Source organism: Bos mutus, chromosome 6 (assembly GCF_027580195.1).
Source record: "Bos mutus isolate GX-2022 chromosome 6, NWIPB_WYAK_1.1, whole genome shotgun sequence".
Taxonomy (NCBI): Eukaryota; Metazoa; Chordata; class Mammalia; order Artiodactyla; family Bovidae; genus Bos; species Bos mutus.
The window spans coordinates 110,964,047-110,978,193 of record NC_091622.1 but is presented as its reverse complement, the minus strand read 5'-3'; the positions used below and the strand labels follow the sequence as shown (position 1 = coordinate 110,978,193).

Below are 14,147 nucleotides of genomic sequence, written 5' to 3'. Positions count from 1 at the left end.
CGGATTCTCAGAAACAGTCTTCTATCGTGGAAATAACTTCTGCATTCACATGTCTACATATTTCCTTCACACTGCTGCGTCTTCAGAGGCAACTACTATGTTATGGAAAAGAGCATGGAAAGATAGAGTAAGAAATGAATCCGGGGCAGGAAAGAAGATGACCAGACTGCCCTCTGGCCCAGGGCGGGGAGATCTCGCTTGCCGCCTGGAATAGTCCAGTCCTCTGCTCAGTGCCTTTTGGGTCCCATCTCAGTAGGTCCTCCCTCAGCTCTGGAGGGACAAGGAGGTCACTGTTGTCCACGCTGAAGCCTCATCAGGGCGGGCGAATACCGTGGTTTCTCAAGCAAGGGGTCTGATTCCCTTCTATCATGATCAGAGCACCTGGCACCCTGTCGGCACTTAATACAGTGGTTGAGAGCTGAGTGACCCGAAGACTGGGTCAGGTTTAAGTCAGCAGGATTCTTGCAGCCAACAGTACCCACTGCACTCATGGTTTGGACCATTTTATAACCTGCTTTGAGCTGTGCCTGCCTTCCCAAGAACTGAGAAGCATGTAGACACGATGGGGAGTGTTAGGCGAGACTGTCCATTTAGATGGTCCACCGTGACCGACATCAGCTCTGATACTTTCCAAATGGACCGTGAAGTGAAGTGAAGGGAAAGTCGATCAGTCATGTCCAACTTGTTGCGACCCCAGGGACTGTAGTCCATGGAATTCTCCAGGCCAGCATAATGGAGTGGGTACCCTTTCCCTTCTCCAGGGGATCTTGCCAACCCAGGGACCAACCTGGGCAGCTGCAGTCCATGGGGTTGCAAAGAGTCGGGCACGACTTGGTCCATTTGGAAAGCATCAGAGCTGGTGTCGGTCACGGTGGGTGGTCTGCGGTGAGCACCCCGCCTAGGCCGAGGTTTCTGTTTGCATGTTCTCTGGTGCTCTGTACCGCCCACGTGCTAATGGCTAATACTCAGCAGGCGATACGGGGAACTAGTCACAGATTCAGGGGTCCCATCGGACCTGTGGGATGGAAGCAACTCTCTTTCTGGTGAAAGAGTATTGTGTTTGGATGGCATCCACACCACAGATGGTTCTGGAGCCCTGGAACTTGTTGCTGGGTTGGTTCACAGCCTTGTAGCATGGGGGAGGGGGACCCAGGTGAAATCTGAAACTTGAGAGCAAGGAGAGGCTTAAGAGGTAGAGCCCCCCACCCCCCCGCCCCCATGGCTCAGTAGCAGGTTTAAGAAGGAGGAAAACTTACTTTCGAGGCCTGTCTTGAGGGGCTGCAAGATGAGTAGAGCTCTGCACACCACCCCCCCAACCTGAATCTTCCAAGTTAATGTGGGGGTTGACTGGGTTCTGTGGTGTACACAATTCAGATGGTCTCAGCTCACATTACTCTCTGCAGGCCGCGTCTTTGAATCTGGCTCCTCGTGTGGACTGGGTGGGCAGAAAGGACGCAGCAAGCAGAGACGAGGGAGCCTCTGAGTGCCTGGGTCCAGCTGGCAGGCCAGCCTGTGGTCATGTGCTCTCCATGCTCCCCATGACCTCCTCCCGTGTGAGGACTCAGGTGATCCGAAGGCTTGAGGTTGTTTCCACCAGAAGCCTGTCACGGGCTGGTCAGGAAAGACAAAGACAAAAAGGACGGGTGCATTAGAGCGAGTGTGATGCTTGGCGACCACCGTGGGTTGGTGGGGGGGAGAGGTGGGACCCCAGTTCTTGCACATGCTTTTTGAGATGGACAATAGTGGATTCAGAGTTCTCACCAGCAGTGAAGCTATTAGTTCAGAGATAGAGTTTCCTTGCCTGGAAACCTCTGGGCTCCTGGAGGAGGTGTGAGCTGCAGAAGGTCGGTCCCTGACTTGTCAAGGAAAGAGGCTTGCATCGTGTTGCGCAGGCATTTCTCGTGTTCGCTTACCCTGATGAAGAGCCACTTAATTAGAGACACACAGGGAAGCCGAGGGAAGCATGGATATTGTGGTCCTGAGCGTGAAGGGTGCTCATTCTGTGTGCTTGTGGCAAGGGACGCTGGGAAGGAGGGGAGGATAAGGAAGTGGATAGAGGCCTTGGGACTTTGGGGGGAGAGGGTGAACCCTAGGGTGAATGTAAGCAGGGGGACACACCACCTCTGGGCCTGTGCTGTTTAGGGCAGAAGTCCCTTACCACATGTGGCCACAAAGCACTTGAACTGTAGCTTGTCTGAATTGCGATGCACTGAAAGGATCCAAGGACAACTGAGAGTCCCTTGGACTGCAAGGAGATCCAACCAGTCCATCAAAGGAGATCAGTGCTGAGTGTTCATTGGAAGGACTGATGCTGAAGCTGAAGCTCCAATACATTGGTCACCTGATGCGAAGAACTGACTCATTTGACCTGATCACTCATCAGACTAGATGCTGGGAAAGATTGAAGACAGGAGGAGAAGGGGATGACAGAGGATGAGATGGTTGGTTGGCATTAGCGACTCAATGGACACGAGTTTGAGTGAACTCCAGGAGTTGGTGATGGACAAGGAAGCCTGGCGTGCTGCAGTCCATGGGGTCGCAAAGAGTCAGACACGACTGAGCGACTGAACTGAACTGAAGGGATCCACACTAGCTTCTGAACTCTTAGTATGAAAATAAGACTGTAAAAGAGCTCATTCATATTTGTGTGTGTGCTCAGTCACTCAGTCATGTCCAACTCTTTTGCAACCCCATGGACTGTAACCCACCATTTTCCTCTGTCCATGGAATTTTCTGAGCAAGAATATTGGAGTGGGTTGCTATTTCCTCCTCCAGGGGTGTCTTCCTGACCCAGGGATCAAATCTGGGTCTCCTGCATTGGCAGGCAGGTTCTTTACCTCTGAAACAGCTGGAAAGCCCCTCCAGATTCATATTTATATTGATACCATATTGAAAAGACCCTGATGCTGGGAAAGATTGAGGGCCAGAAGAGAAGGGAGTGACAGAGAGTGAGATGGTTGGATGGCATCACCAACTCAGTGGACATGAGTGTGAGCAAACTCAGGGAGATGGTGAAGTACAGGGAAGCCTGGCGTGCTGCAGTCCATAGGGTCTCAAAGAGTCGGACACAACTCAGCAACTGAATAGCAACAACATTGAAGTGATACTGTTTTGCATATATTTGAAGTAAGTAAAATATTAAAGTTAATCTTAAAAAATTTTTTTTAATGTTTGTATAGCCTTGACATGGTAGAAACTTTTTGGAGGGCTGGACTGCAAGGCATGTGAGATCTTAGTTCCCCGAACAGGGATTGAACCTTAGCCCCTGCATTGGATGTGTGGAGTCTTAACCACTGGCTTGCCTGGGAAGTCCCTAAAATTAATTTTAAATTAATTACCTTTTTAAATGGAGCTACTCAGAAATCCAAAATTACTTACATGGCTCTTGGTGTGTTTCTGTAACACGGTGCTGCGTTAAACCATGGGAACAGAGATGTCTCTGCTTCACAGTCTTGAGATGGGTTTTTGGCCAGCACAGCAAGGTGAGGGCTCCACCTGAGCAACTCTTGTTACCTCTGTGCAGATGAAGCAAAGGGATTGGTTCAAGGCCAGAGGATACCTGTGACCTTCTGGCCCCGGGTTGCCCCTGTGGGACCTTGGAGAAACTCCAGGGTTCCCAGGGCACCTGCCAGCTTGAAAATCCCTGTTCCTGCATCACGTGTCTGCTCCATGTGCCTGTCTGCTCCGTGCAGTTGGGAAGCGGTTTTCCAGAAGGAAACCCCTCACACGTCCTGGGGGGATGTGACTTGCTTTGTTTCCTGGCCTGTACATCTGAACATCTTTGATTTAAAACAGGGTTTACCCTGGGGTTTCCTTTGCCTCCCTAGGAGTGCACTTTGGAAGCGATTGTGCAGGACCCAGAACGTCCCGGACGCTCACTCCTGGGGCAGGAGACAATGGGCAGTGTGGGATGGACCCCCACCAGAGGAAGGAAGACCTGGGCTGGGGTCACAGATTTTAGACAAGTCACCCTCCCTATCAGTGCATTGTGTGTGCTCAGTCACTCAGTCGTGTCCGACTTTTTGTGACCCCACGCACTGTAGCCCGCCAGGCTTCTGTGTCCATGGAATTTTCCAGGCAAGAATCCTGGAGTGCTGGAGTGGGTTGCCATTTCCTCCTCTAGGGAATCTTCCCAACTGAGGGATCAAACCCACTTCTCCTGCATTGGCAGGTGGATTAGGATACGACGTAGCTCCAGACCTACATGAGAATTTTTAAATACCCCAAATGATCATGCCCAGAAAAATCCAACTTTGCTTAGTGTTTCTGGATTTTCATGCACTGCTTGGAGATGGGGAGGGACAGCTCATGTTGAGAGTTCTTAGTAGGGGACTTCCCTGGAGGTTCAATGGTTGAGACTTCACCTTCCAATGCAGGGGGTGTGGGTTTGATCCCTGGTCAGGGAGCTAAGGTCCAACATGCCTTGGGGCCAAAAAACCACAACATAAAAACAGAAGCAATATTGTAACAAATTCAGTAAAGACTAAAAATGGTCCACATCAAAAAAAAAAAAATCTTAATAAAAGAGCTCTTGGATTAGGTTAATTGTAAATTCCTTTCATTTGTAAAATATCATGTAAATGTGGAATTATTAGAGACTAAATTACATCTGTGTTTCCAAATAAGAATTCGCAGTTCCATGGGCTATGGGACAAAAAGCATTAGGGATAAATGGAGTCACAGTTCACTAAGGAAATCTGATGTCACTAACCTGTGTGCAACTGTTAATGTATTTTCCAACTAAAAACAAAAAATCACATTTACAGTTTAGATCTTCATTCTTTCCTGAGGCTGGTTGCTGTCAATCCAATTTGGATTACATAAATTAACTGGCAAAAATTAAGCACAACAGTCACATTAAAACTTTAAACCTTGCAATTCAGTGTCCTGTCAACGTGTTCATATAGACGGGTTGGCAGACTTGTTTTGTGAAGGGCAAGGTAGTAAAGATTTAAGGCTTTGAGGACCATATGGTTTCTGTTGCTTGGCTTTTGCAGTTTGTATGACTGAGCAACCAGAGTCAACATATGGGTGTGGCTGCATTGGAAATTTAAAAAGAAATAATTAAACTTGATTTATTGACAAAAAAGTATTAGCAATTTCAATGTAACATTTTATCAGTATTAAGTAGGTGTATGTAGTTTGCTGGTAAATATGAAGGTGTCTTGTGAAAAGCTGAAAACTCTTCAAAATGGCAACACTCCAGTTCTGCCAACTGGCAAAACTTTAGGTCAAAAGTATCTGCCCTCCATTCTTTGACTGATTAGAGCCTCATTAGCTCAACTATTTACCTACATGAAGAAAGAGAAATAAAAGTATACTATGTCACAGTTCAATAATTTGAGCACATATTTTCTAAATAGGCTTTTTGTATTTTTACTGAAAAAGTAATCTTGCTATTGTTTTGTGGCTTTTTTCCCCCCCAGATATTTTAAGAAAGATTATACAGAAGAAGTTTGACCTCTCAAAGGAGTATGATAAGGTAATTTTGGATTGATGTATCTGTTATCAAAAAATGGATGTGAGTAAAATATTGGCTGACTTGAAAGTTAATCTTTAAATAACCAGTTATCTGTGAATTCAGCTAATATTTTGACTTAGAAGTTTTATGGAATATTGAAACACCTTATAAATCCCATTTGAACTACAGCAGAAATTTCAAAGGTGGCATTTAGAGAAATATTCACCTTTTAAGCTGTATTTTATTGAAAATCTAGAAGTTCCTTAAATGAAGTCTTATACTGTTTTTTTTTTTTTAAGCCAAGGGAGGAGATCTCTAACAAATGAAGTGGTTTGAACATCCCTAGAAGCGGGGATGCACACTTGTAACAACCGCATGCACACATGTAGAGGAAAAAGAGTGAATTCTGACCAGAGTGCTTCCACGAGGAGGTGACTCTGGTAAAGAAGATGAGCAGGGCTCGAGCGGGTGGGGAGGTGGCTTTGCGAGTGGTTCAGGCTCTGGGGACCAGTGAGGGGAGGATGGGATGTGAAAGGAGGAAGCCCATAGGTGGAGCTGGTGGGTGAGGGGAGAGGAAGGCCAGGTGAGCTGGGGCCAGGGCAGGGCAGGGCCTTGAAGGCCCTGCTCAGGTGAGTGGCCAGTGTTGTCAGAAAATACCCAGGCCCCTTCATGTCTCTAGTTAGCTCCAAGGTTAGGGTTGGGGTTAGGGTGCTGCGAATTTACCTCGTTTGCACCCACGAGATTAACTTCCTTCAAGAGACAAATGTGTTCTTTCGATTCTGGCTTATGATGAATGCAATTTGCCAGTAAAACAAACAGACAAATGTTTGTTGCTGTAAATGTTAGGATAATAAAGATTAGTTGAATCTGTTTGTCAAGCTATTAGTCCTGCAGGGTCAGCTGCCCATTCCAACCTTTCCTGGTATGAAGGTGGTTGTCAAGACAACAATCAAAGGGACCAGCAGGACTTTTATTTATTTAATGGCCAGCACAACAGATGTGAATGAAAGTGTCCCCGGTGGGTGTGAGGGCCCTGTACCAGGAGGGCAGTGAACCCTTCTTGCCTGACAGTGGGAACAATGGCTGCATATTCTCAATTTGCAGTAAAGTGACAGTCAAGACAAAACTGAATGTAAAAGCCAAGAGGAAAGCCTCATTTCATGGGCATTTACGTGTATAAAAGAAAATGAGCCATTTACTCCCTGGTGCCCCCAGCCTGCTCTAATACCTCGGAAAGCATCTTTATTCTTCAGTTTCCACTGGCTTCGTTTATATCTTCCAGACATGATGCCCTGTGTCTGCCTGCCTCCCTGGGCAGAATAAAATGACTGTTGCTTTCATATTTATGTTAAAAATTTGCATGCCACTAGCAGCCCGGCCGGAATGCCAGTTAGCCCTGCAGAGGTACGGGAGGGGATGAGAGGCCGAGCTTCCTCTGGGCCAGGCCTGGGGGGCCTAGGGCCTTGGACCCCGAGGTGACTCTGAGCGGCCTGTTGAGTGTGAGCTGGCATTGGCTGCCACCATCCCTGGGAGTCCTCTGTGGTTGGCTTGATATTAGACCTGGAGTTCCTGTAGACTTAGGGGCCCCTTCGTTCCTGATTTCCTCTCCACCTCAGGTGTCTTTCCAAATGGATAAACACCGCTGGGGTGGAGCTGGGGTGGAGAAAGGAGACAGAACTGGGCCCACATGAATGAACGGACTCCTGCCCTAGGCGTGAACTGGGTCACGTTTTCCAGTTATCCAAGGAGAAGGATTTGGTTAAACAAAGACACCCAGGAAGCCAGGGCACCTTGGGAGGGGAGTTTTCTGATTGGCCTTAGTCAGGTAAATGCTTTCTTGAAGCAGGGCCTGAGTCAAGGACTTTCGGGCGAGTCTCTTATTTGGGAACTTCCGGGAACCCTGGCTGGGGAGTGGGAGGTGAAACAGGAAGGAGGGCAGCCTACAGAGGGTGTGTCATTCCACCACCCACCACAGGGGGAGACAGAGCTCCGTCCCGTAGAGCAGCTGCACTGGACCCTGTAGACACAGCAGCGTGGGAATTAGCCCACCAGAAGGTGCGGGGGCTGAGCGCTCTATGCACTGAGAGACTGAAGAGGCACCTTCAGGGCTATTTGGGGCAGGGGCAGTATTAATCCCTCAGCACTCTGAGCTTACATGGTTTTAGAAGATGCCTTCGAGCACAGGTACCAGTAGTAAGATGTCTGGGGAGGCACACGGACATGGCTAAGGTCCCGGGACTTGGGTGGACTCCACAGCATCCTCTATACTGGCCATGCCCACCGGGTGTAACCTGCACAGTCACACAGGTACCCTCTGTCCAGCTGAAAGGCCCTTGGGAGTTCTTCAGCTGTCCATGTCCTGAGCTCATTTCATCTCCTGGTGAGCCCACAGTAGCCAGGGCTGCTGAGTTGGTGGTCTCCGGACAGGGGCTCTTTCAGTGAACTTCATCCCTTGGGAAGTTGGCAGCTGTCAATAGGTGTAGACCTTTTGTTCCAAGGGGCAGCCTTGACTCTGGATGGAAATATGACTCCTTCCCATGGAACTGCCTCATTCTTCCACGTCAGCTGAACGTGCAAAGTAGTGCTTTATAATCTGTGGTCTCGTTCTCCTCCGGAGATTTTTTAAAACACTTTTTCTCCCTTTGTTTAATGCATTCACTTAATGAGTATTTTCAGAGTGCATGCTAGAAGCAACGCATAATAGGAGGACACGCATGTGAAAGTTATGTCTTTACTCCAAGAATTTGCAGTTGGTGAGAAGGAGGTCGTGGGGTTAGACTTGTGTATGCTTGGACACTGTGAGCTGAATTGTGTCCAAAACTCATATGCTGAAGTGCTAATCCCCTGTGGCTCAGAATGGGATTGTATTTAGAGGTAAGGTCTTTAAAAGGGTGATTACGTCAAAATGGGGTCATTCAGGTGGGTGTTAATCTAGTCTGACTGGTCTCCTTCTAAGAAGAGATTAGGACACAGAAAGAGAAAGGACTATGTGGAGACAGGAAGAAGATGGCCATCTGCAAGCCAAGGAGAGAGGCATTAAAAGAAACTAACCCAGACCACACCTTGACCTTTGACTTTCCAGCCTCCAGAACTATGAGAAAATAAATTTCTATTCTTCAAGCCACCCAGCCCTGGTATTTGGTTATAGCAGCCCTAGCCGACTGGTGCAGTAGATGCCTGCAAGGCAAGATGGAGAGGGATACACATGCCATGAGAAGTTCAGATCCAAGGCTGTTAACGTGCTGAGGATGGAAAGTGTACTGGCACTTGGGGAAATCAAGAAAGCCTCCAGAGTGGCACTGGCGTGTAAGCTGAGACTTAAAGGCAAAGGGGCAATGAAAAATAAAGCTGTGAGAGTCCATGAGAAATAAAGCTCTGCTTCCATTTGCAAACCTGGCTCGAAGCACAAAGCTTCTCCTCTGCTTCTTTTATTTTTAAGATTTTTTTTTTTTTAATGTGGACAGTCTGTACTGAATTTGTTACACGATTGTTGAACACCATTACTTCTGCTGTTTCTGTACTGGTTTTTTGGCTGTGAGGGATGTTGGGTCCTAGATTCCCGACTAGGAATGGAACCTGCTTCTCCTGCATTGAGAGGTCAAGTCTTAGCCACTGGACTGCCAAGAAGTCCCTTCACTGCTTCTTGAATCATGAACTGTCACCTTCCACTTTGTGATAATGAGAGTCATCATTTCTTGTCTGCCATGTTCCAAGCACTGGATTAGCAGTTTTTGTTTTTTTTTTTTTTAAATTGTGTCTAATCCTCACAACACCTGTCCAAGACAATCCTGCACTCAGAGAGTCTAGGGAACTGAGGTCACCCAAAGACTGGATGGCGACACTGGGGTCTGTAGCCAGGCCAGACTAACTCTGAGCACATCAACAAAAGTGAGGCTCACGCCAGGTCAGCACGCTGTCCTCCTGAGGTGACTCATCGGGAGCAGCGGCTTCCATTCGAGTATCATGAGCTGTGAGCACGGAGGGTGAGCGCCCCTGAGCTGCGCCTTTTACCTGTGAAACCATGAAAGATTACTGTGTGTAATTCCCCAGGCAAGAAGCGGTCAGGCACAAGTGGAAGGCCTGGATCGGAAGAGAATTTGGCGTTATGGAGCCGTGAGGAAACCTGAGGACCACACAGATGAAGCTATAGAAATCCGAGAAACAACTTGAATAACCCTCTTTTTTTTTTTTTAACGTGTGTTTGGGTTTTTATTCTTTTTTTTAAATTTATTTTTATTGAAGAATAATTGCTTTACAGAATTTTGCTGTTTTCTGTCAAACTTCAACATGAATCAGCCGTAGGTATACATAAATCCCCTCCCTTTTGAAACTTGCTCCCAGTGAATAACCCTCATTTGCTAGCACTTGAGTAGTACAGGCTCCATGGCAGGCACCCGAGAACGTGCTTTGCAAATAGTAAGTCTTAATGTTCACACTACCCACAGCAGAGGTGTTTCAGTTCAGTTCAGTTGCTCAGTCATGTCCAACTCTTTGCGACCCCATGAATTGCAGCACGCCAGGCCTCCCTGTCCATCACCAACTCCCAGAGTTCACTCAGACTCACCTCCATCGAGTCAGTGATGCCATCCAGCCATCTCATTCTCTGTCATCGCCTTCTCCTCCTGCCCACAATCCCTCCCAGCATCAGAGTCTTTTCCAATGAGTCAACTCTTCCCATCAGGTGGCCAAAGTACTGGAGTTTCAGCTTCAGCATCATTCCTTCCAAAGAAATCCCAGGGCTGATCTCCTTCAGAATGGACTGGGTTGGATCTCTTTGCAGTCCAAGGGACTCTCAAGAGTCTTCTCCAACACCACAGTTTGAAAGCATCAATTCTTCTGTGCTCAGCTTTCTTCACAGTCCAACTCTCACATCCATACATGACCACTGGAAAAACCATAGCCTTGACTAGACGGACCTTTGTTGGCAAAGTAATGTCTCTGCTTTTGAATATGCTATCTAGGTTGGTCATAACTTTGCTTCCAAGGAGTAAGTGTCTTTTAATTTCATGGCTGCAGTCACCATCAGCAGTGATTTTGGAGCCCCCCAAAATAAAGTCTGACACTGTTTCCACTGTTTCCCCATCTATTTCCCATGAAGTGATGGGACCAGATGCCATGATCTTCATTTTCTGAATGTTGAGCTTTAAGCCAACTTTGTCACTCTCCTCTTTCACCTTCATCAAGAGGCTTTTTAGTTCCTCTTCACTTTCTGCCATCAGGGTGGTGTCATGTCCATATCTGAGGTTATTGATATTTCTCCCGGCAATCTTGATTCCAGCTTGTGCTTCTTCCAGTCCAGCATTTCTCATGATGTACTCTGCATAGAAGTTAAATAAGCAGGGTGACAACATTCGGCCTTGACATACTCCTTTTCCTATTTTTAACCAGTCTGTTGTTCCATGTCCATTTCTAACTGTTGCTTCCTGACCTGCATACAAATTTCTCAAGAGGCAGGTCAGGTGGTCTGGTATTCCCATCTCTTTCAGACTTTTCCACAGTTTATTGTGATCCACACAGTCAAAGGCTTTGGCATAGTCAATAAAGCAGAAATAGATGTTTTTCTGGAACTCTCTTGCTTTTTCCATGATCCAGCGGATGTTGGCAATTTGGTCTTTGAAGAGAAGTGAAAAGCAAAGGAGAAAAGGAAAGATATAAGCATCTGAATGCAGAGTTCCAAAGAATGGCAAGAAGAGATAAGAAAGCCTTCCTCAGTGATCAATGCAAAGAAATAGAGGAAAACAACAAAATGGGAAAGACTAGAGATCTCTTCAAGAAAATTAGAGATACCAAGGGAACATTTCATGCAAAGATGGTCTCGATAAAAGACAGAAATGGTATGGACCTAACAGAAGCAGAAGATATTAAGAAGAGGTGGCAAGAATACACAGAAGAACTGTACGAAAAAGATCTTCATGACCTAGATAATCATGATCGTGTGATCACTGACCTAGAGCCAGACATCCTGGAATGTGAAGTCAAGCGGGCCTTAGAAAGCATCACTACGAACAAAGCTAGAGGAGGTGATGGAATTCCAGTTGAGCTATTTCAAATCCTGAAAGATGATGCTGTGAAAGTGCTGCACTCAATATGCCAGCAAACTTGGAAAACTCAGCAGTGGCCACAGGACTGGAAAAGGTCAGTTTTCATTCCAATCCCAAAGAAAGGCAATGGCAAAGAATGCTCAAACTACTGCGCAATTGCACTCATCTCACACGCTAGTAAAGTAATGCAGAGGTGTTTAGGTCGCCATTACATACATTTATCCATTCCGTCTTGAGCTTTCAGCACACAGGGTGTGAGCCAAGCCCTGTGCTTGTGATGCAAAATGAGCTATGCAAAGCAACCTTGTTATGGAAGGATACATTTCCCCTGGGGACCAACGGGTGTGGGCCAGCCCCTCCACAGACTCTCCACCTGCTGGCTGACTGTAAACAAGGGAAACAGAGGAACATCACTGTCTCACTGCTTACTTGGGGTTTCTGCAGGGAGAACCTCTCAGCCTAGCTTGTCAGAGTGATGCCTGCTCAATTAAAGGACAAGGTTCCTATCTTCAAGGAATGCACGGTATTGGATCATTTAGGTAGTGACTTAGGATTACCTCCCACCGATGACCTATAAGTGTCACTCACACCTCTAAAACTTTTCAGAGGAAGTTCTCCCAGCCCCCTGCCCCCTCCCACCTGCCATCTTTTATATTCTGAGCAGCACTGTCAGCAGGACTTTGAGTTTCCTTGCAACGACTTCCTGAAATGGTTTTTGTGTGGCCATGGTTCAGCTCCACTCCAGCCTCTTGGTTGATGATCCTCTAGACTCAGCTGGGCTGGATCCTCCTCATTCTTTCCATCCTCAGTTACTACGCTTCCCTGTCTTGGATGAGATGGTTGGATGGTGTCATCAACTCAATGATGAGTTTCAGCAAGCTCTGGGAGTTGGTGAGGGACAGGGAAGCCTGGCGTGCTGCAGCCCATGGGGTCTCAAAGAGTTGGACACGACTGAGCGACCGAACTGAACTTGTCTTGGCGCTTCCTCTGGGGTCAGGTGCAGGGCTTGGGACTGATTGCTGAGGCTTCAGTCCTGACCTGGCCAGAGCTACCAGTCCTGGGATATTGACTCGTGACTTTGTAAATGTCAGCTCATCAATCCAGATGGGTTTGTGACGTTTGAAACCCAGCCTCCGTGTTTGCAAAAGTGTAAAAATGACTCTGTCCCCCCTTCATGCACAAATCACGTCCCTCTTTTTTTAAAAAAACATGGGACAGTCTCATAACTTAAGCAAATTTCTCATCATGGGAAGCTCATTACTTTGCCATGGATCGGTCCTTGACTGTCGCTGACAATCCCCCATCTTTGGACCACTGTTTAGGGATTGTTGGTCTTAGGCAATGTGGCTCCTTCTCTCTTCTCTCCATCAGCTTGTCTGATTGTGATCTGGCACCTCTCGTAAGACAGGTCCCAGACTGAGCACCTGGGAGAGACGGTGAGTGTGATGGTCACGGTCCTCGCCCTCCTGGAGCTGCAGGTCATGTGGGAGCTGTCACTCCATATGAAGGAAAGGCTGTGAAAGGACGGTTGTAGGACCCCATGGCAGCAGGAAGGAAGAATGTACTGCCAACCCAGATGTGGTTATCAGTATAGACTTCCTGGAGGAAGCAACATCCACACTCAGACTTGAGTTTCCTCAGGAGAAGAGTGATGGGAATAATGTTCAAGCAGCGGGGAGCTCAAAGTGAGGAAGGGAGAGAGAGCACGGTGCTTTCTAGGGACTCGAGTGGCCCAGAAGAAGGGGGCAGGAAGCCAGGAGTAAGCAAGATGGGACCACGTGGGGCAGTTTGAATTAAACATGGCGGCACCCCATGGACTGCTGCTAAGCAAAAGGATACCTGGAAGGTGGAGCCTTGGGTTCTGAGGTTTGGGCAGCCCCAGACTTGGTTTTGTGGGGACCCTGAGGTCAGTATGTTACGCGTTTGTAACTTTCCCTCTCATTCCCGGGTCCATAACTGATCAGCACGCTGATGAAGAGCCTTGCAAGAAACCCAGGTGTAAATTCAAGTGGGAGCCCTAGAACTTGACTCTCTCTGAAACACTGTTTCTCTCATAAATGCTCCTTGATATGTCTTTCTCTCTCTTGATTCTCTCTGTGCGGGATGTTAATATTCTCAGTGGCGGTTAATCACTCCAGTAACGTTTTCTGTTTTCTTGATGCATGCTGCCTGTGCTTGCACAAACTCTGCGATGGCTCTGCCTTCCTCAGCCAGAAAACGTAGTCTTGACTCTGAAGGTAACGCCCTCGCTTGCTGTTTCACGTTGCTCTGTGTAAAGCCCGCTGTGATGCTTTTGCCAAAACTCCCAGTTCCCTGTCCTCTCCCTGTGATGGTTTTTGTTTCCTTTTTGTTTCTGCCATTGCCTGCATCTTCTCTTTCAGCTCCAGTAGTCCAGGAAATAACAAACCATCTTGGCAAGCCTAAAATCTTCATCTTCTTTTCAATGCAACCCACAAAGCCCTCCAGAAATCTTGGTATATCAGGACAATATTTAGGTCCTTGCCAGATCTCGGCCAGACTTCAGTCTAGACGTGAACTCTGGAAATGACATATCTTGTTCCAGATACTGTTCGACCCAGTATTTAGTCCTTCCTGGTGACTCAGACGGTAAAGAATCCGCCTACAGTGCCAGGTTCAATTCCTGG

General features: G+C 47.4%; 1 protein-coding gene across 10 annotated transcripts in view; it reads left to right on the top strand.

The window, feature by feature from the left end:
- Positions 1-14,147, top strand: part of PROM1 (prominin 1) — a 148,463-nt gene that overhangs the window by 67,505 nt on the left and 66,811 nt on the right. For 9 of the 10 annotated variants that reach the window (XM_070372726.1, XM_070372727.1, XM_070372722.1 and 6 more), the window contains one exon: positions 5,427-5,482. The exons of the other annotated variant lie outside the window; for it this stretch is intronic. In XM_070372726.1, coding sequence (XP_070228827.1) covers positions 5,427-5,482 — 56 coding nt within the window. The remainder of the gene's footprint in view (positions 1-5,426; positions 5,483-14,147) is intronic. 10 annotated transcript variants of the gene reach the window in all.